Here is a 23,174-nt window from a genome sequence, read left to right as displayed (position 1 = left end):
TTTGCGCCCTTATCTAAAATTCTTCAGAAACAAAAACATAAACGATACAAGAGGCTGAATGCTAACACGAAACTAAAACACATTGTCACAGTAAAAACTAGGTACACAAATGCAGTATCCACAAGTGATACTTGAAAAATTATAAAAGTGAGCATTTCTCAGACGCTAAGTTTTATTGAAAAAAAAAAAACAAAAACAAAAAAAAAACAAAATAATACAACAAATACCACCAGAGATTATCTGGCGCATTTTAAAACAATAAAATTTTATAAAATATCAGGATGTAAATGTCCAAAATGCCAGGTATGTTAAAAATATATATAACACAAGAAATGTAACCTCCGGATGTAAAGAGTCCGGAGGATATATATAAAAGGGGTGAATAAAAAACCAAACCATCCTATCGTTCGATAAAAATCTCAGAACTGTATTTGCACAATTAAAATCATTTCCAAGAGCGCCACGTAGAGTCGGCCGAATTTCATACTGTCGACGGACACGGTCATATTTCCTGCAATGCAATAAAATGTGTTCGACCGTTAGTGGTACATGGCATATATCATATTCTGTCTGAGGCTCGCCACGTAGGAGAAAGCCATGTGTCGCCTGGATTTATGTTTACTAAAAGTTAATATGTTACGAGAAAATCTACAAACGATTAGGAAAAACACGGGAATTTTGCTGCAAGCAAGTAAAGAGATAGGTTTGGAAGTAAATCCCGAAAAGACAAAGTATATGATTATGTCTCGTGACGAGAATATTGTACGAAATGAAAATATAAAAATTGGAAATTTATCTTTTGAAGAGGTGGAGAAGTTAAAAAATCTTGGAGTAACAGTAACAAATATAAATGATACTCGGGAGGAAATTAAACACAGATTAAATATGGGAAATGCGTGTTATTATTCGGTTGAGAAACTTTTATCATCCAGTCTCTTGTCAAAAAATCTGAAAGTTAGAATTTATAAAAACAGTTATATTACCGGTTGTTCTTTATGGTTGTGAAACTTGGTCTCTCACTTTGAGAGAAGAACATAGGTTAAGGGTGTTTGAGAATAAGGTGCTTAGGAAAATATTTGGGGCTAAGGGGGATGAAGTTACAGGAGAATGGAGAAAGTTACACAACACAGAACTGCACGCATTGTATTCTTCACCTGACATAATTAGGAACATTAAATCCAGACGTTTGAAATGGGCAGGGCATGTAGCACGTATGGGCGAATCCAGAAATGGATAGAGTGTTAGTTGGGAGGCCGGAGGGAAACAGACCTTTAGGGAGGCTGAGACGTAGATGGGAAGATAATATTAAAATGGATTTGAGGGAGGTGGGATATGATAGAGAATGGATTAATCTTGCTCAGGATAGGGACAAATGGCAGGCTTATGTGAGGGCGGCAATGAACCTCCGGGTTCCTTAAAAGCCAGCAAGTAAGTAAGTAAAAGTTAATGTTGCTACTCGGCATAGTTTATAAATACAAAAGCCGTGACCCACTCTTTTTACGTCATTCTTGTCGTTCGGTATTTTCCTTCAGTACCATCCTCCTGACTGTCACTCATAAATGAGCGTGTGGTTTACAAGATCCAATATCTAGACCTTGTGACTAAGTTCTCTTTTTCTATATTTCGGAGTCGTGTGAATCAAGTTCAAAAACATTCTTAACCGACACCACATCCACTCAACTACACTCTGCATCATTCTTAACTTTTAGTGCATAAAAATCTGGATTCTTGGTAAGGCCCTAAAACGAAATAAATCCATTATTTTTTTCTTCATTTTCTTTATTTTAAAATAAATACAACAATATTCGGTTTATTTCTTAAACGACAAGTAAGTATAATGATGTTCTTTAGTGTTATCCATAACATAATTTATGACACTGGTCACAAGTTTGGAATTTACATCTATAGTAGTTTACTTCAAGACAATGTGTATGAAATAATGTTTCTAAATTTCCGAAAGAATACTACTATAAGTAACTACATAAATTATAATTTGATTGTTAAAATATTTCTTAGTGTTTGTCAATTATTTTCTCCATATATTCCTTATAATTGTCCCTAGTTTATTTTTAATGGCTGGTTATGGTTAAGGACATCGGTTGACATCGGACCGTGCGGCTTTTATGACTTAGATTCAGAGCAATGTTGGGATAACAAAAATTATAAGAATGAACGTAACCGCGTCTTTGCGAGGGATTTCTGTCAGTGGATAAGACTTTACGTGAGTTCGAAGGCTATTGCCCATTTGTCTCACACAGAGGTCACATTTTCATTGAAAAAACTTAGCAAATTTTGAACAGCCTTTGTCCTTCTGTCACTGTTTTCATTAGTGATGTAAGACTTTCAGAGTTTATAAAAGCGAAAATTTAAAGATTTATATTCATCTAAGTTTTAAAATAGAGTGTGAATTGGAATAGTTATCTATGTAACTTGTGTGTAAAGTGGAATATTTTTGTGCGAGGGGATAGAATCTGAGTACAGAGCGTAGGCAATTGCTGAAATTACAACATTACAAAAAAATCCAAGCTTCACTTAAGTTACGTACACGATCTTACCTTGTCACAATGGAAACGAAATTCTATCAGCATTAATGTTATATAATACAGTTTGCCATGAAATGAGCAGTAAAGTACGATCACTTTATATTTCACTGTGTTCAGGAAAAGCCTATTTTCAAGCTGAATATTTCTTAAGAAACCCCTACTTTTTATGGTATATACCAAAAAAATAGTTATTTATGCAACTAGTGTGCAAAGTGGAACTTTTTTGCGCGAGTGGAAAGATTCGGAAATTACACGAATGCAAAGAAAAAAAGTCCATGCTACCCAAGTTACACACGTTGCGTACATAATCTTATTTAACGCCGTAACAAAAAAAATTGTCTCTATATAAACAGAATACCAGTACTATTAATGTTATACAATACAGCAGGCCCTGAAGCGTGCGATAAAGTAACTTTATTTCTCGATATTTTACTGTTTAGAAAGCCTACACTTTTTGTTATGGCGGTAAATAAAGTTATTTTAGAACTTCTAAGCACGTTATGACTTGTGACCAGTGTGTTTTTGTAAAATAATTTCGTATTTTATCTTAATTGTTTCAAATCAGTCTTCTTCAAGAGTATTTGTAAGCATTCTCAACAAGTTTTCGTTAAAAATAATTCTTAGTGGTGCATCTTCATCTTCTTCTATAATCATCAACATCAAATGGATATGGATAACTACCAAAATCATCGTCATCGTCATCATCATCATCGTCATCGTCGAAGCCCCCAAAACCATAGCTGAAAAAGTGCAAGAAACGAATGAGTCTTACATTTAAATTATTCTCATTTATACAATGCAACTTCATCAAGATCTCAGTGACAGTGCGTAATTCCAGATGGTTAAGAGATTCATGATAGAAAAGAATCAACGAACCTTTTTTCCTGTATGCACTTGAGTTTGCGTTTGTTTTCTTTCTTGTTAACTCTTGCTCCTCATCATTAAATTGTACCATTGTCCTTGAGTAAGTCTGTGCAGTATTTTAAGTAATACGTTTGAAATCTATTGGGAAAGGACTTAAAAAAAAGTTCATGTAAATGTATGAGTCGCCTAGAAGAAAATGCACTTTCCTAAAATTATGAAATGTGGGATTAAGATATGTTTCTGTGCAAACTTTTGCAGGAAATGTGTTAAGTTCCTCTTTTGGAGTCAAACTATTGAAATGATTCAGTTTGTTCTATCAATCAATTAAAACCAGGTAGCCAAGTCAAACTTTTCAGTTTTTTCAGTCAATAAAACAGTTAAGCGAGCGAAATGAGTCAATCTATTCAAATCATTTAGTTTGTCTTATCAATCAATTAAAACCAGGTAGCCAACTGAATTAATCTATTCAAACCTTTCACTTTCTTTAGTCAATAAAACAGCCCAGCGTGCGAAATGAGTCAATCTATTTAAATCATTTAATTTATTCAGTCAGTCAATTAGCCCAGACATTGAAGTGAGTCAATATATTCATTTCATACGTTTTATTGAGTCAATATTAAGCCCAGCTATCGAAGCGAGTTAATTTATTCTGATCATTCATTGGGTTGAGTCAATCTACTCCAATCATTTACTTTATTCAGTCAATCAATTAGTCTAGCTACCGAAGTGAATCAATATATTCAAATCATTCGGTTTATTAAGTCAATTAAGTCCTGTTATCGAAGCAAGTTAATTTATTCTGATCATTCATTGAGTTGAGTCAATCTATTTTATCATTCAGTTTGTTGAGTCAGTCTACTCAAGTCATTTAGTTTGTTCAGTGAATCAATCTATTCAAATCATTCGGTTTATTAAGTCAATTAAGTCCTGTTATCGAAGTGAGTTAATTTATTCTGATCATTCATTGAGTTGAATCAATCTATTTTATCATTCAGTTTGTTGAGTCAGTCTACTCAAGTCATTTAGTTTGTTCAGTGAATCAATCTATTCAAATCATTCGGTTTATTGAATCAATTAAGTCCTGTTATCGAAGCAAGTTAATTTATTCTGATCATTCATTGAGTTGAGTCAGTCTATTCTAATCATTCAGTTTGTTGAGTCAGTCTACTCAAATAATTTACTTTATTCAGTCAATCAATTAGCCTAGCTATCAAAGTGAATCAATCTATTCAAATCATACGTTTATTGAGTCAATTAAGTCCAGTTATCGAAGCAAGTTAATTTATTCTGTTCATTCATTCAGTTGAGTCAGTCTATTCTAATTATTTGCTTTATTCAGTCAATCAATTAGCCTAGCTACCGAAGTGAATCAATCTATTCAAATCATTCATTTATTCTGATCATTCATTGAGTTGAGTCAATCTATTCTAAACATTCAGTTTGTTGAGTCAGTCTATTCAAATCATTTACTTTATTCAGTCAATCAATTAGCCTAGCTACCGAAATGTATCAATCTATTCAAATCATTAATTTATTCTGATCATTCATTGAGTTGAGTCAATCTATTCTAATCATTCAGTTTGTTGAGTCAGTCTACTCACATCATTTAGTTTATTCAGTGAATCAATTAGCCTAGCTGCCAAAGTAAGTCAATCTATTCAAATCATTCGGTTTATTGAGTCAATTAAGTCCAATTATCGAAGTGAGTTAATATATTCTAATCGTTCAGTGTTTTGAATCAACTTATTCTAATCATTCAGTTCAAGTTAATCAATTCAAATCATTTAGTTTGTTCAGTGAATCAATTAGCCCAGCCAGCAAAGTGAGTCAATCTATTCAAATCGTTTGGGTTATTGAGTCAATTAAGTCCAGCTATCGAAGTGAGTTAATTTAATCTAATTCTAGTCATTCAGTGTGTTGAGTCAATCTACTCAAATCATTTACTTTACTCAGTCAATCAAGTAGCTTACCTACCGAAGTGAGTCAGTCTATTCAAATCATTCGGTTTATCGAGTCAATTAAGTCCAGTTATCGAAGTGAATTAATCTATTTTAATTGTAGGCTACAATGTACTGAGTTGATTTATTCCAATCATTCAGTCTGTTAAGTTAATCAATTATTCAAATCATTTAGTTTGTTCAATGAATCAATTAGCTTAGCCAGCGAAGTGAGTCGATCTATTCAAATCATTTGGGTTATTGAGTCAATTAAGTCCAGCTATCGAAGTGAGTTAATTTAATCTAATTCTAATCATTCAGTTTGTTGAGTCAATCTACTCAAATCATTTATTTACTCAGTCAATCAAGTAGCTTACCTACCGAAGTAAATCAATCTATTCAAATCATTCGGTTTATTGAGTCAATTAAGTCCAGTTATCGAAGTGAGTTAATCTATTTTAATTGTACAATGTACTGAGTTGATTTATTCCAATCATTCAGTCTGTTAAGTTAATCAATTCAAATCATTTAGTTTGTTCAGTGAATCAAGTAGCTTAGCCAGCGAAGTGAGTCAGTCTATTCGAATAATTCAGTATGTCGAATCAATTAATTAGCCCAGCCAGCCAAATAAGTCAGCCTATTCAAGACATTCAGTTTGTTGAGTCAATCATTTCATCTAGCCTACTAACTTTGTCGATCTATTTAAGTTATTCAGTTTATTGAGTCAATTCACTAATCCAGTCCATTATGGGTATATTTACGTGAACGACTACAAATATTATCAGAAAATGCAGGCTCTAAATTTTTAAAATCTTATAAGAAAATGAACTCACAATTGGACAAAAATTACAAGGTACCACAACAAGACTTATTAGAACTTAAATCTTTGATAAAAGTATAAAAAAAAAAGGTTACTAATAATATTTTTTAGAATTCACTTTTTACTTTAAATTAAATTTTCCAAAATTTGAAAATTTTCACGCATATTATTTCATAACTCCACAACCATTAAGATTGAATTCTGAAATTTTGTACACTGATTTAACATCCATTTAAGCAAAAGGTAGATTACAGTAATGCCCATTTCTTCGAAAATAGAAAAATCAGGTCACAAAACATTATTTAAATTTTAATATATTTTATATAGGACAAATAAAAAATTAATTGTATTAAAATAAACAACTCTACATGTCTGAGAATAGTCTATTTTTCAGAAATAAGTGTTAATTACATGCAGGAAAAATATTAAGATGTCAGAGAGATAACAATGTTATGGTTACCAAATGATGTAACTGCAGATTTTTTTTCTTTTTTTTTTCATACTTTGATAGAATTGGTTTGAAAAATATTATTAGTAATCTTTTTCATACCGTGCTTTTATAAAATATTTAAGTTCTGATAAGACTTGTTGTGGTACCTTGTAATTTTTTCAAATTATGAGTTCATTTTCTTATAAAAATTTTAGAAATTTAGAGCCTGCATTTTCTGATAATATTTTTGGTCGTTCACGTACATATGCCCTTAAGAGAATCAATCTATTTCAAGTCATTGATTTTGTTGAGTGAATCTAATAGCTCAACCAGCCACGAGAGCTTATCTATTCATTACATTTATTTCGGTCAGTCAGGTAATCTAGTCGGTCCACTTCACTTCAAACTGGTGCAGGAGTCATTAAGTTCAGTCCATTTACTAGACCCCGTAGTCACGCATATCATTACCTCCCCACATCGTGAGGTCCGTAGTATCCCTTGGGGCCGTCGTGCACGTCCTTGCCCTTCACATAGTCGCTTCCGAGCACGTGGTCCAGTATCGTCCTCTCCTTGCTGCTCAGGTCCCCCTTGGCAACGTACACGGGCCCGTGGGGCTTGTACTGCTCCTGGCCCTGCACGGAGTAGGGACGCTTCGCATAAGGGTCGTGGTGGACGAGATCCTCGACCCTGGCACCGTCGGAGTAGGGCCTCTTCGCGTAAGGGTCGTGGTGGACGAGATCCTCGACCCTGGCACCGTCGGAGTAGGGAATCCTGGCATACTGGCCGTGATGGACGTCCTCGCCCTTGGCAATGCTGGAGTGGGGAGACTTTAAGTACGGGTCGTGGATGTCTTCCGGCTTCTCTCTCACCACCACGATGACGTCAGGCCGTTTCTCGGAGTATCGGTGAGCGTAGTCGTCGGCTTGGTGGTGAAGGTGATCAACATCTGAAAGTGGTTCACTTCACTTAGAGTGACAGGTCGCAATGTCTTAACGACTTTATTGCCCTGAAGGGATCGGTGCTGCAAGGTCCACCAGATGAACGGCTTCGTGTTAGAGGTCGATGATCGTTCTTGTCGTTCCACATTTGTGGCGGACAAAGTAGATAGTCAACAAAAGTTCCTCAATGCTTGCAACTTTCTGAATATGCTAAGTACAGAGAATAAATCAGACTGTGTTGGTATTTCGGAACGCTTTTCGTAAATAAGCTTCTATCTCACACACACTCGCATTGACAGGTGTCCACACCGTGCGAGCGTCTGCATATACTGCCCAAATGAACCACTCCAAGTAAATTACGGTTTACGATACATGTGTCTATACACGACCTTGAAAACGAATGCCTGTAAGATTGCCTGTTTCATGTGAATTCAGTTACTTCAATAAATTGTACAATACCTGTATGAATTAACTACGGTTTCATAAATTTCGACACGAGAAAGACTTCTTTGGAAATGTAAACTTCATCTTACGATGTTGGATGACGTATATACGTCCGTTGATGTGACATATTAATGAATATTTAAATACTTATATAGTCACAATCATGCCATGGTATGAAAGTTCTTTGGAGTTTAGAAAATTTTTAGTTAATGTTTAATGTTAGTTTAAAAAGGACGCGTCAGCTACTATGGCTATTGCGCCCTTAACCAAAATTATTTGAAAAACAAAACACATACAATACCACAAGCTGTGTTCAAAATTTTGATCTGATAGCCTATTGGCTTTTGGACTATTTGTCATTGTGGCGAAAGAAAACAGTTCTAAAAGGTACTAAATACTGTAGTATAGTATAGTTACTTCATCATCACAGTTATGTTAAGACTTATGAAAATTGCACAAGACAAAATTCTTACCCTCCCCACTCCAAAAAAAAAAAAATCACGTTGTAACGGCACTAGTTCCAAGCCATGGGTTTATCATTAAATGTTAAGATACAGTTTGTCCAATCTTATTATGAAAACGGTGGAAGCCTTTTCGATGTTTAAGAAAATTTAGGAGTCATAACATAGTTTGGAGAATTCTAAGGAAGCAGTATACGCAAGAAAAAAAAAAAAAAACTGAGATCAGTGTTTGCACTCAAAGAAAAGTAACAATTAGAAAAAATAGACGATTTTGTTTTATTTTACTAACACATTTAAATTAGTGTTCAGCGACTTAACACGGTTTTCACTCACACTTTTATTTTATGCTGTATTCTATTGATACTTCAGAAGCTATTTTCAAAGAGAGCTATTCTACATGCAATACTGGCGTGATATATTGATATTCTCACCTGGTACCGGAGCTTTATAAGGTGGGTAGCAAGCTACAAGAGGTAGAAAGATGAACCATACTATGTTGTTAGAAGCCATGGTTGCCTTTTCCTCACTGATGAAACAATCTGGGACCTGGCTCTATATATACACAGTACCGCTAAGATACGAATCTATAAGGCGATTCTGTAAAAATATCTAAATTATTTCCGGAATTGCAAATGTTAGACATTAAATACGTGGGTAAATAGGAAGTACCAAGGTTATAACATAAAAGTCTTATGTCCGAGCTACTGGAGTGTGGGATATATGAAAGAAGAATGGAACTGTTAATGAATGAATTATCTTACTATTTCGTTAAAAGAAAATGACGTAGACTGACCTTAATTACGAGGCTGGCCGTGACGACATGAAAATTCAGTTTGTGTGTGCTTCCGTTTCTAAACAAAAAGTCTATGTACGTAGAAACAAAAAATGCAGATAATATCGGAGTAATATAATTACAGACCTTGAAGAGCAGTCAGTGGTGTGTGTACACTAGGTAAAAATGAAACCGACCTCTTGAACAGTTAATTTTTTTTTTCTAATGCCCACGTGCATCAACATCGGTTAGTGTAACCACCGGTTAAAATTGTCACCTAACCCGTGGTTAAGCATTTTTACAGTGGATCGACCTTGGTTACGACTTAAATAGGAGATTAACCACAGTAATCTCTAACCGGCCATATTCGAGCGGTTAAAGGAGATAACCAGTGATTAGTAGACCAAGTAAAGCAAAATGGCGGCCAGAGCCACAGGTGATTGTTTCAAAGACGATTATTATTACACAGTACTTGAATTACTTGGATAGAGCGTGAGCGTGAAGTTTCTTTAGTGGAAAGAGAGAATTCTTACGAGGAATTAGGTGTCAGAAAATTTCAGGAGGGATTTCGTTTATCAAAATCTACAAATGGATCACTTGATATAACACAAAAACAGTCATATTTCTCCTATGAATTAGCTGCTTATGTTACGATTCTATGTAACTATTATTTTCTGTATTTTAAGAGGGAATACTCGAATCTTTCTCTATGTCACTGGCTGAAGAAAGAGAAGTTATGGATGGATCTTAGGATAATGCACAATTCCCTGGTGTAAATGGGGTCCTGGATCATACACACATTCCTACTCATCTTTTGCATCCTTTTCCTTTATGGATATTACTTCTTTTTTATATAATATACTTACATCTAGTAAGTAAGTCTATCAATACTTCAACCTCACATTTGGATATAATCATTTTTTCATCCAATTTTCCATTTTGTACGATTTTAACCTAACAACACTGAAAAACAAAGAAATGCAACTCGTAAATATAACAGTGCCGAAAGGCAAACAAATGCAATGCGAAAATGTAGAACGGAGTGAGCGTAGTCGTTTTTAGACGTTGACTATTATCTTTGCAGCGGTATGGATGCTATCCTTCAGTCATTTTGTAGAAACAATGTACCATCATAGACTTTACTCTGGTTAAATGAGGTGTCAGCTAGCCATGTTTAAGTAATCAGTGATTGTGAATGGTGCACAGAAATTACATTTTAACCACGGTTACTGTTTAACCGTCGTTTCGTAATCTATGATTACTGTGTTTTTAACCGATGTTGATGCACTTTGCCATAAGTCCCTTCGGGTGAGCGCGCAGTTCACAACCGTAAACCTCCGTGCGCCGCTTTAGTTCACTCCATAATACAAGGCGCTGATTTGGGCTACCTCCACAGCATGCTTCGAATCTCCGTAGAGAACTTTTTGTTCTTTTCTCTCTTTTATTTTTTACAACTCGTTTTAGTGTAATATAGTCAAATAATTTTGCTTACAGGCTATTCCATCTCAAATCGACCGAAATATAGAGAAAACTGACCTTGAAATTTTTAAATACAATGAAACTTTTTCTGTCCGTTGACAACTGTGATACAATGCTTTGTGCAAAGTCTGAGGCATCAGAACTTCATTGTGTTTACATTAAAAATATTTAAATTTATCGTATTTTCATAAAATTAGCAACTTTAAACTGTTGTGGCTCCGAAACCCTTTCACCCAGTGATCAAAATCATGGTTTATTTTGATGCTGAGAAGTTAAAGTTTATATTGACATCTAAACAGTTTTTCTTACTTTTTATGGAAATGGAGAAATTTCGATTTTTCTTCATTAAGACGCCTTTGCCCACGAAAAAATATTTTTAAAATATATTGTTAGATTCCGCATTGAAAGCACAAATAAACACTTTTTTTTACTGGTGCAACGTTGATAAGAAAGTATCGAAAATATCAAATAAAGAAAATAAATAGTACGCGCGTGAGCTAACCAGCTGACTGTGAGGCGGGAGCTAGCCGAGACAAGCAAGGCCAGGAGACATAAACACGTGATGTTTCGTCTAGTAGCGCATAGCTGGACTAGCTTTATCACACGTTTTCATAAACACAGGAGCAAAATGACGCCCAATGCTCGCTTATCTTCATCTCTCTGCCAGTGCGTGCGGTATTGCGCCGTTCAAGTCCAAGCGTGTGAATATAATTTATTTAATACCCTCGAAACTTATTGCCGAGCCACTAAGCAAACAATGCCGAATCCCTCTTAATAATGAAATGTTTTTTCTCAATATTTTTTACATTTTTACAAATGGGCAAAAAAGCCTAAAAGTAAGTAAAATCAGATTATCTGTCTCTCTGTATACAATAAAAATAAGGATTACTTCTTAACATAACCTACCAAATGCAGCTTCAAAATGAGCTCCCGTTCAATGTTCTGCAGTAAATGGTTCCAGAGTTCTGAGCGCTGAAAGAGGCTTGTTTTGATAAAATACGCTAAATTTGTCGCTCAATAATACGAAAACCGTTTGACTTTCGATAGTAATTATATTTTTGAAAATGCACTCTCCTCAGCACCTTGTATAAATAGGAAAAAAATTAGAGTATTAAAAAAATGCGAGGTTTTTTACTGATCGATTTCATATGGAATAGCCCTTATGTTACTTACAGATAATTACAAAATTGGTGGAAATTTGTGGTTATAATTCCAGGAAATCGGGATATATTTTGTCATCAGAATGATGGTTTTTCTTTTTGTTTACAATTACTACGTTTAGGCCTTGATGATCACGGATTTAGGTTTGAATAATAATCATATTCCCTGTAGCACAACTTGCAAATGAATTATTGCCAATTATTTAACCGTCAACATATTTATTGAATATCCCTTAGGCAAGAGAGTGTAAAGCAGCAGGGATTAATAAAATAATTAACACAGCGTTTTAATATGAAAGCCCTTAATTTATTGTCGTCTTTAGTGTTACTTCCATCTAGCGTCAAAAGTTTCTATTAACACGAAAGAAATAATAAAGCGAAAAGTATTCTAAGGATAAAAAAAATGGCGAAATCCTATTATATTTTCACTGATGCATTTAAAAGGCAAAAAAGAAAAAAAGATTAGTAGTTCCACGAAAACCTGAACTTGCAACCTCACGAACACTTAGCTAACGCTTTACCACTACGCTAATAGTACTACTGCAATAAAAACGGCATTGTAACGAGCAATGGTCATGTTCCACTTGAGAACCTGTTATGCAGTATAATAGTCTTTGTGTTTACAATATTCGCTATTTAAACACTCTAAACGATCGGTCTGTTAAATCTCGTATATGAATTATTATCTCAGAAGATTTTAGTGATTAATAGTTGTGTTCCCCATTATAACTACTAGAAGAATATACGCAATCTTTTGAACAAAGCCTGGCTGTCCCGAGCGCTCACGGAAATACCCGATTCGAACTTAGTCTCTCAGACGTCGACCAGTTTCATTTTGACCAAATGTACAGGTTCTGGGCCTAATATCAGGCGGACATACGGATGTCCAGCGGCGGTTCCTCTATATGGGCACAGGAGCACGTGAACACCTTAAAAACCAACAATAATCATACATATTACTGTATTAATATTATTACATCTATTACTTTCCAATGCACAATGACATTCCTACATTTTTCTCGAGAGAATGTCCCGTTCGTGTGTCGTGTATCTTTAAATCTCCATTGGACAGGTTGACAGCAGCTCGCACAATTTTTCTCTAGCAGGGTGAAATAGCCTGAGGCGAGAATATTTTCTGGTTTGTTACAATGGTTACAATAGCTCTGTTCGCACAGGTCTTAACGTGCTAGTGACAGAGAAACAGAGATACTCCATCTCCCTTGGGCCTGGCATTGTGTTCCTTTCTCCCTCTTTCCTCGTTTTCTCTCTTTACTCTTTCTTTTCAAAATACCGTTACGCACGGGGGCTGATTCTGTTGTCTTTTTGTTCAGCAAAATAAGAAAAATACAAGCTCCATTAGTGCATATTGAAAGTTAAAATAGTAATACTTGAAGTTTGGAGACGGACGTGTGTGAAATTGTGAGTGTATTAAATGAAAAGAGAATTAAAACATTCCTCCGTAACACCATGACAGAAGACAGATTAAGTACATTGACTATGTTGGCAGTGAAAAGAAAAAAAAACTTGTTAACAACATTAGAAACTTCATTAATAGTTATTGATAAGTTTGCATCGTTCGAAACTAGGCCAATGGAGTTTCTCTACAAATAAATCTAGATCTTCAACACCATCTACAACAGCAGTGAAGGTGAGTCCTATGAATTAGTTTTACTCTACTATTGTTTAATGGTTTTAATTTTGGTTTTATATGCGTAGATTTGGTACATGCATATCAGAACTCGTTTATCTCTGTCTGTGACTCAGCTATACGAGAATATATGTGTGTTCATTACTCATATTTTTTTTGTGAACACCCATCCAAGAAAGGCACGAGCCGCCACTGCGGACGTCTCCAATGACGTAGCATCACAAAGACTCGTAACATTTTATTGTGCGAGCATTCTTTATCGTCCGTCGAACGTGGTACATTTTATGTCAGAAATACGGTATTATAATATTGGTAGGTACTTTTTTTTGTATATGAGAAGGTTGTATAGCTGGTCGCACGGCAGTGACGGCTCGTGTTCGACAAATAAGGCAAAGGCTAAAAGAACTCTAGGTAATTTCATAGATTCGATGGGTAACATGACGTCATTGATGACGTCGTGAACATATTTGTAAGCTATATTGCAATATTCGATTGTCTTTATATGCTATCTGGTAGGATGGAAGAGAAGGCCTTGTGGCCTTAATCCTGTCAGATTAAACGGCATCTCCAAAACATTACACACTAAATCGTTTACCTGATGAATTCATGTTTTTATCGTACTAATACACTTGATAACACCTAAACATATTGCTACATTTCTTATCACAAATTAAGTATAGACTAAAAATGAAGTCGTTGGTCAGCTCAGATGCTCGATGTTGAACGTATACCCGCATTATTTGAGATGTAATCACTAATATAGGTGGATAGGTAGGGGTGTGCCAGTTCCATGGCCTTCATGTTCACCTGACTTCAATTCTTTGTATCTGTAAGGACACCTAAAAACCCTTTTTTTTTTTGTAGCGGGCATTGCAAATGTAGAGACGTTTCACAAATCTCATTGCAGGAGCCTGAGAAATCATTCGGAACAGTCTTGGAGTCTTTGAAAGGGTGCGACAGTCATAATCCGACATGTCCATGTGTGTATTAAAGCAGGCGGAAGACATTTTGAACACCGTGAACTAAATAGTTTCAAATTTCATGCCAACTTCTATTATTGAAAAGTAGACTACTCAAGATATTTTAAAGTCTACACAAAACATAATATCCAGTAAATGCTAGCGTCAAGAAATAGAGTTGGGTCGATTCGTGAACGAATCGTTCATTCGAACGACTAATAATAAAGAATCGTAAGAATCGATTCGTGGTATCAACGAATCGTCGTTCAAAAGAATCGTAACGAATCGTCGTTCAAACGAATCGTAACGAATCGTCATTCAAAAGAATATGAAGGAATCGGCATGGTATCGTAACCCACGATTCTATTCGTTGTTTGATGTAACCTGTCAACGGACATTTCCGAACCGTGTCGAATGCTCCGGAGCGAGAGTGAAATCAAAATATGTACTGCATTTGTTAAGTATGGAAAATAATGAACACAAACCTGAAATTTGCATAGTTAAATAGAGATGTAATGCAAAAAATGTACTTCATAATAAGGTTCAGTTGATAAATTATAATTTAGAGACATTATCTTGGGTAATTTTGTAGACTAATGGAGTTCATACTGAATGGTTCCAGCCAATGAGAAAGAGACAATCCAATGTCTCGCCTCTTATGCCATCTATGCGAGAGATGTAGAACGTTTTTGTTCTACGCGTGGTTTACAAAGGAAAGTGTCTTGCGACGATTCAAAAGAATAGTTGGAATCGCAGACTGGGAAGAATCGTGAACTCGTTGACGATTCAAAAGAATAGTTGGAATCGCAGACTGAGAAGAATCGTGAACGAATCGTTAGAATCGATTCGTAATGTGTGATTGAATCGTTGGAATCGACTTCTGAAAAAGAATCGTGTTGCCCAACTCTATCAAGAAATACCGAAATATTTGTGTAATACCCTAAATTTAAATAACATTTAATTTCTTTATACAATTTGTTTTCTTATTTAGTTGCAAAATATTACAGCTTCTCAGCCTGCTCCTATGTTTGTACGACCAAAGATTCTGTTTTCCAAGAAGGAGAAAGCACATTAATGTCGCTTTAGGAGACCTTTGGTCTTTGCTAACTAACTAACCACGTGGCCTGACTGGTGAGACGTTCATCTGAAGTGCGCCAGCAGGCGTTACCGCTGGACGGACCAAGCCGCGCAAGATAGGCCTAGATTAAAAAGTATAGTTTAGTGAGGAATGCCTTTTTTTAATTTATTGATAAAATGTAATTTATTGAAACACGAAAAAGAGGTGAAGGTGATCTTCACCTACTTCGCTTTAATAACCGCCACTGTAATGCATGGATGGTAAGTTTATTTATTTGTATAACTATCTTACTATATACGTTCATATTTAATTTCCTATGGGAGGATAATATTAAAATGGATTTGAGCGAGGTGGGATATGATGATAGAGAGTGGATTAATCTTGCTCAGGATAGGGACCGTTGGTAGGCCTATGTGAGGCCGGCAATGAACCTGCGGGTTCCTTAAAAGCCATTTGTAAGTAAGTAATTTCTTTAACTAATTAAATTTCTTGGAACATGTAATATGATTTAAAAGATTTATCGTTAGGGCTTATAGGACATTATTTTAATACTGCGTGTTCAGTTGAAAGTGTGTCATGGCTCGCTGTATGCCGTCATGTGGCTAGCCGATGAGCCTAGAGAATTCAATCTTCCTACACTTCCACAAAGGCGTATTACCTATGTGCCAGAGAAGTTGCCTGGCAAGTACGGCGTTCATTCTGAAGAGTACGTACCGATACGTACGGTAACGCCGGTAGTGGAAAAAATGTGAACTCTTTGGAAACACGTACTGAGGTGAGTTTTTTCTTACTGTCGGAATATGGGGAGAGGGTTAAGACGATTACTTACGTACAGTATTTGTTGACATTAACTTCGACGGTCAACATGGACACGGAGCATTTGATTTGTATTGTGGAATGTTGCCGTACGCAACCGATGATAACAAATACCCTGCGTACGACTTTCCCGCTCAAAACACAGTTCGAAAGAGGTTATGGTAGCACACAGACCGTACAGACCGCCATCTGTTGCTACGACGTTCAAGTTTTACCGTACACGTTCTCAAGTTCAGATTGAACGCCTTGATTAATAGGCAACTTCTCTGACATAAAAGTTGAAACTCGCTTCAAATCGCTGACTCACAACAGTGACATCATGACACACTTTGAAATGAACACCCGGTATATTAAAAATTACTGTTCTCAATTTATTAAAAAAAATTAAAAATACCCTTTTAAAGTAAATGTACATAATGGCGTACCTATATATTTCAGGTCAATCCAATACAAATGATGAGATGAGATATCTTCTTCAGAGGACGAATATCAAGCGCTGGAAGAAATGCTGAACTCAAACGGCAAGAAGAGCACACGTAATCAGAGAGAATGGATAAGTAATAAAAAGAAGAAAAGTAAGTTAGTTAGTCAGTCAGTTAATTAGTTAGGTTTAAAAAGGATACCGCATCTACTCTGGCTATTTGCGCCCTTATCTAAAATTCTTGAAAAATTAGAAACAAAAACAATGCAACAAGCTGAATGCTAACACTAAAAAAGTTGTCACATTAAAAACAAAATATAAAAAGCGAGAATTAACCAGGTGATTCGTAAAAAAATCATGAAAAAAAAGTTCTCAGATCCTAGTTAGTGTTTGCAAAGACAATAAAATAATAAAACAAACATCACCATAGCCACCATATTGTATATTTCAAGTCGTATTGAATATCTTGCCACCTCTCGTGCCAATAGGCCTCAGAGCCATTCACAGCACCGTCCCTTGCTGCAGCATCCGCGGCTCATTTCCTGGAATTCCCATATGATCTGGAATTCACACTACTCCAGTCTCAGATTCAGAGCTTAGGAGTGTATGGAAAAGTTCCTGGGTTCTCAACACAAGCGGATTATCAGAATTTAAACATTGCAGGGGCTGAATGGCGCTTAAAGAGTCGGAGCAGATAAGGAATCTGCGCCTGGGCTGTCTAATTAAGAACAATAAAGCTCTGTAAAAGGATATAGTTCAATGGCAAAACACTAGTATATTCGCAAAGTTTATGTTTAAATATCTGTTTATTTGCAATGAAAGAACAACCAACACAATTATTTGCCCGTGACCCCTCAGTAAAAACTAATGAGTAATTTGGAAATCGTGATAAAAGGTCACTAAAACGAAATGTACAGGGACATCACTTTATTTTTACAAACATTTTTAACATTAACCTGGCTATACTCGGAAACACTGTTACCCCCCTTCCATTACAGGAGTTTGGTCTTACTAGTGCAATATGTAAACAAATCATTTTACTAGGTATAGGAGGAGAGTAAACTAGTGTATCCACTTATGTTACAGGGAAATACAGTATTACGATTTTCAGTTTGTTTATTAATTTTACGGTATTTTATTAAAATACAGTAGAGTAGTAACACTATTTTTTCACAAACTCAACTCTTCAGGCGGTTGCATTCATTATATAATGGCTACTTTATTCGGCATATTACCGTACTTTCGGTAACTCTAATCTTCACTTCTGCTCGGTCCACACAGATGAGGTTACTCAGTCATGCTACACACCGTACCTGTGCGAAATAAGCTTCAATAATGTAGGCTTTTATCTATAAAAACAACCATATTTCTGAAACACACTATACTCTGTACTGTTTACTTCACTGCTTGAAGACTTCGAATGCAACAGCGGCCGTAAGTTTGTGTGGCTGACGGGAGCAAGGACATTAGTGAAGGTTGAGAGTCAAGTAGGCCTACATTCAGAAACGCAGGTACAATAAAAATGGAAGTAAAAATAAAATGATATTCCGGTATAAACAAAAGCTGCTGTAAAATTCTTAAAACTTCGACTCAGACTTAATATCAAATATAGGACGTCGTATAATCCACGGTGCAGTGGTGGAATATTCCAGTGTGTGAACTGGTGATGGGCGGATTTCAAGCTCAAAGTGCAGTTCACGAAACAGGACACATGCTGGAAGGAGTCCAGTGTTGCCAGGTCTCCGGAAATTTCCGGAGATCTTCGGAATTTTTTAACTTCCCGGAAAAATAGGAAATAATGTTGTAATCTCCGGATTTTTTAATGTAGGAAATTATTTTAGAAAAATCAATCTCTGGCATATATTAAAACTGATAGATGAACATTATATAGTTAAAGTTTTGTTAATATTTTATAACTTGACTATTAAAGTTTCCCTAAATATAAAATATGTAACACGTAAAAATGAACATATCTGGTCTGGAGAAACATCTATGAGGAGAAGGTGGTAACTACTAATCAAATTGGTGATTAAAAAAATTAAAGTAGAAATCTTTTTATTATAGGTTCATGTTTTGTAATAGAAGGTCAAAATAACATTTTATGTGATTTTCGAAAGTGCCTCCGGAAATTGTGGACAAATCTCCGGATTTTTTTCATTACAACGTCCGGAAATATTTTTTAAAGATCTGACAACACTGAAGGAGTCTCCGTGGATTTTCACTGTATCGGCCGTAAAGAGACGAGTGGTGAAATGAGTCGTAAGAATAAACAGCGTATCAGCACAACAAGAAATTACATCGCCGATATAGAGATGGTTCTTCCGCTTCACTATAGCCTACAGCAGTGATGTCAACGAAAGCGCAGGCGTGTCTCATCGCCCGTATTCCCTGTCCAGAGCACGTAGGGCACGCAGGTACAAGTCACTGGTGAACACAAGGGTTGTACATTACACATTGACGATGGAACGGAAGAAGTCGTACAGTAAAGTTTCAGGCTGACTGGACTCTTGAAATATCAAGATCTACTCAGATTTTACAAAGCTTTAAATCCCGAACTATATCCGGCGGTAGGAAAATTTGCGGTGCAAATGATTTCCATATTTCCAGTACGTACGTAAGCAATTTTTCTCTCTTATGAACATCACAAAACCAAGATTGAGATCAGGATTATCAGGTGATAATATGCGGACAATGCTAAGTATTGCTGCAGGAAACAACATTTCGCCGGACATACTAAGAAGATTGGTGTTGGCCAAAAGCAGGAAGAGCGATTCTGAATTAGACGAAAAGTCAGGAATCTAAATTATTTCTGTAAGTGTTATGTAGGCCTACATATAATAAGTAAATGATTATATAACAATTACAGAACAATTAATGAGATAGACTTTATTATCTAAAACTCTTAAGTTAAACAGAATGTATGTTTATTTATTTTAGGCCTATTAAATAATTTTTAGAAATAGTCTATAGAATGTCTTACGATTTCTTTTACATTTGTCCAAGTTTAAAACAGCGAAGCAGGCTTATGTACTAATAAGTACATTATTAGGTAATTACAATAATATAGTATGTAGGCCTAATAATTATTATTTATTTATTAGAGACAACCTGCTGCAAAACATGCTTTGATTTCTTGTTGACTTTTGTGTGAGTATAACACGTTATCTATTAATAATAATAATAATAATAATAATAATAATAATAATAATAATAATAATAATAAAGGAGGAGGAAAAGAATAAGTGCATGATTATGTAACAATTATATAACAATTAATTAGCATAAGTTAAAGATAATTATTTTTATTATTTGTTGTAGGCCTATTATTTAATTTTTACAGGTGCAGAATGTCATATGATTTAGTTTACTTTTATATTAATTTGAAACACAACAACAATGTTTATGCACTAATAATTGCATAATTACATAGGCCTAATCACATAACAATTAATTAGATACTGATTATTATCTGCAACTGTGTAAGTTAAGGCTAGTCTGTGTTTATTATTTATTGTACTATTTTATAATTAATTGTATTTCTTACCGAGGCACCTGCCGAAAAAAAAACATGCTTTGATTTCTTGTTGTCTTTTATGAGTATGACATGTTATCGACTGCTTAATAGAAGCAGTTTCATTCACCTGGCAGTGGAGGCCAATAGAGCTCATTTTGCGCACCCCTTCTTGTTCACCTCTGCTGCCTGCTGAATAGATTCTTTGCAACGAGTCAGCGCTTGATCGCACGTAGAGTCAAGTACGTGCTTTGACCTTGACATCGCTGGCCTACAGGTTCTCTATCCGACTCGTTCGGAAGGCCCCTATAGCGAGTCGTATCCCATGATGGTGAATAGTGTCTAAGAGACGGTAACTTGGATTTACTTGCTGAGCCATAGATAAAACAGCCATAATCCAGCTTTGACCGGATAAGAAAACGATAAAGACGTAAAAGCACTATGCGGTCTGCACACCAGCGAACCTCTGCCAAAAGACGTAAAATATTTAAGGACTTTTCACAACGCCTTCTCAAATCACATGTATGAGTCTCCCACGTTAATTTATAATCAAATATAATGCTCAAAAATCTCGCAGTATCTATATATTGCAACTCCACTCCATTAAGACGCAGTTCAGGGTGTGGATGGAGTCCACGATGGTTGTAGAAGTGGACACACTGCGTTTTCAGATTGGAGAATTTAAATCCATTGCGAAGAGCCCATGCTCATAATACATTATCGACCAGTTTCAATTGTCGACTGATTGAAGGAAGATTGGTTAGTTAGGTTTAAAAAGCGCGTGTCATCTACTATGGATATTTGTATGTATGTATTTATTCACATTGCAAATGGGTATATACCCGGTGGCAGCGGTAACTAATTACACTCAATAATGGCAATTAATAATAAACACAACTAATAAAAATAATAATAATAATAATAATAATAATAATAATAATAATAATAATAATAATAATAATAAAATAATAACAAGGAGCATCCTAAATTAAATGAAGCATGGTCACTTAAAATAGCATTTAAAGTAAATCTAATTTGTACATTTAAAGTAAATCTAATTTGTATCTTAACCCTAAGTTCGAACTAAGACCCACGAGTGTGACAGGTTCATATCTGCACAAGTACCTTTCGGCACTACACTTATTTCGCTGTCAACTCACTCACTGCACTGATTCTATCCTGATTTCACTAACACTTCTAACCATTTCACTGTTCAAATACTTTGCACAGCCACTTCACTGACACCAACACACTTCATTTCCATAATAAACTTCACTGACACAACACACTTCCTCACTGACAGAACACTTCAAATAACAAGGTATCAATTACACCCTTTAAGTAGTGTGTATAATATACTACCGTCTATTAGTAAAGTCCTTAAGCCTATTTTTAAATACATTTTTGGTTATTGGTTAGTAAGTCTGCACGTAAAGCATTCCAGTCCCTGATAGTACGATTGAGAAAAGAAAACTTTCCAGTGTCCGTCCTCTGTCTTCTTTCCCTCAATTTATATGAGTGGTCTTTCCTTGAAGAGTAATTTGGCGGCTGCAACCTATTTTTTATTTCTCTCCAGGCAGGCTCACCTCTGTATGTTTTGAACATTTCGCATAATCGAATTCTCGTTCTCCGGTCCGCCCTTATCTAAAATTCTTCAGAAATCAAAAACACAAACAATACAAGCTCAACGCTAACACGAACTAAAAAAACACAAATGCAGTAGGCCTACTAACAACGTAAAAAATCATAAAGATGAGCAATTCTCACACCGTAGGTAGGGTTTAAAGTGAGTTAGTGAAGTTTAAAAAGAGTGCGTCAGCTCCTATGACTATTTGCGCCCTTATCTAAAATCCTTCAAAATAAAAAATACAAACAATACAACAAGATGAATGCTAACACAAGCTAAAATGCGTTGTCACAATAAAAACGAAGGTGATACGTAAAAAATCTTAAAAATGAACAGCTCTCAGACCCTAGGTAGTGTTTGAAAAGAGATGATAAAATAATAAGACAAACACCACCAAATACAAATTATACGGGGCATTTCAAAACAATAAAATTTTATATAATATTCGGATGTGGATATTTCCGCAAGTGTTACGACTTTAAAAGTTGGTATAGTACTTTGTCTTGTTCTCTAAAACAACCAGAAATATTACGTGCAAAAAAAATGATAATTAGCCAAGAAATAAAAAAAAAAGTTTTTTTTGTATTTTTCTCGAAACTTGTGTAAATGGACTTGAAAATTATTGATCTCACCGCTAAAACAACAAATGAGTAGCCCAGTTGCAAAACCTGCTAACAGTAAAAAAAAAAAAAATAAAATAAAAAAAATAAAATAAAAGTGAGATAGTGGTAACCATAGTTTCAGTTTGTCATTAGCTACGTAATAAGCCATGAATTCGATTGCAAATCCAACTCTAAACCCTTTAAATCTAGTAAATAAAATTGCAAACGGCTGTATTTATTTTGCAAATAATTATTATTATGGTCAGATTAAATGGTAACTTGTCCTTTTTTTTTTACTTTTTTCAACGGGGCCCGAGCCCTACACAGGGGCCCATAAATCCTGTCGGCGGCGATCACAACAATACAAACAATGTATCCCAAAATATATTCAGTAATCATATTACCAGTCAAACAGCAATCTATAAGTACTAAACGTGGAGCCTCTGTTTGCATACACAAAGTTTCCAAAACCAATTCGAATTACAGTTGGGTCGATTCGTGAACGAATCGTTCATCCGAACGACTAATAATAAAGAATCGTAAGAATCGATTTGTCAGCGGACATTTCCGAACCGTGCCGAATGCTCCCGAGCGAGAGTGAAATCAAAATACTGCATTTGTTAAGTGTGAAAAATAATGAACACAAACCTGAAATTTGCATAGT

General features: G+C 35.4%; 1 protein-coding gene across 1 annotated transcript; it reads right to left on the bottom strand.

Moving 5' to 3' along the window:
- Positions 1–1,758: 1,758 nt before the first annotated feature.
- On the bottom strand, positions 1,759–8,999 carry LOC138692269 (uncharacterized). The gene is made up of 3 exons (XM_069815429.1): positions 8,869–8,999; positions 7,063–7,540; positions 1,759–3,283 (listed from the first exon to the last, which is right to left on the bottom strand). Exons 1-3 carry the CDS (start codon positions 8,945–8,947, stop codon positions 3,178–3,180), a joined length of 663 nt encoding a protein of 220 aa, XP_069671530.1. The 5' UTR covers positions 8,948–8,999; the 3' UTR covers positions 1,759–3,177.
- Between the last annotated feature and the right edge of the window lie 14,175 nt (positions 9,000–23,174).

This window comes from Periplaneta americana, chromosome 16, assembly GCF_040183065.1.
Source record: "Periplaneta americana isolate PAMFEO1 chromosome 16, P.americana_PAMFEO1_priV1, whole genome shotgun sequence".
NCBI classification, from domain to species: Eukaryota; Metazoa; Arthropoda; class Insecta; order Blattodea; family Blattidae; genus Periplaneta; species Periplaneta americana.
Note: the sequence above shows the minus strand (reverse complement) of the source record. Positions and strands in the feature narration are given on the sequence as shown.

Coding starts and splice junctions, on each gene's coding strand:
- LOC138692269 (XM_069815429.1), bottom strand. CDS start 8,947: ATGGCTTCTAACAACATAGTATGGTTCATCTTTCTACCTCTTGTAGCT. Junction 7,541..8,868: donor TTATAAAGCTCCGGTACCAG/GTGAGAATATCA, acceptor AACCACTTTCAG/ATGTTGATCACCTTCACCAC. Junction 3,284..7,062: donor GGACCTCACGATGTGGGGAG/GTAATGATATGC, acceptor GCACTTTTTCAG/CTATGGTTTTGGGGGCTTCG.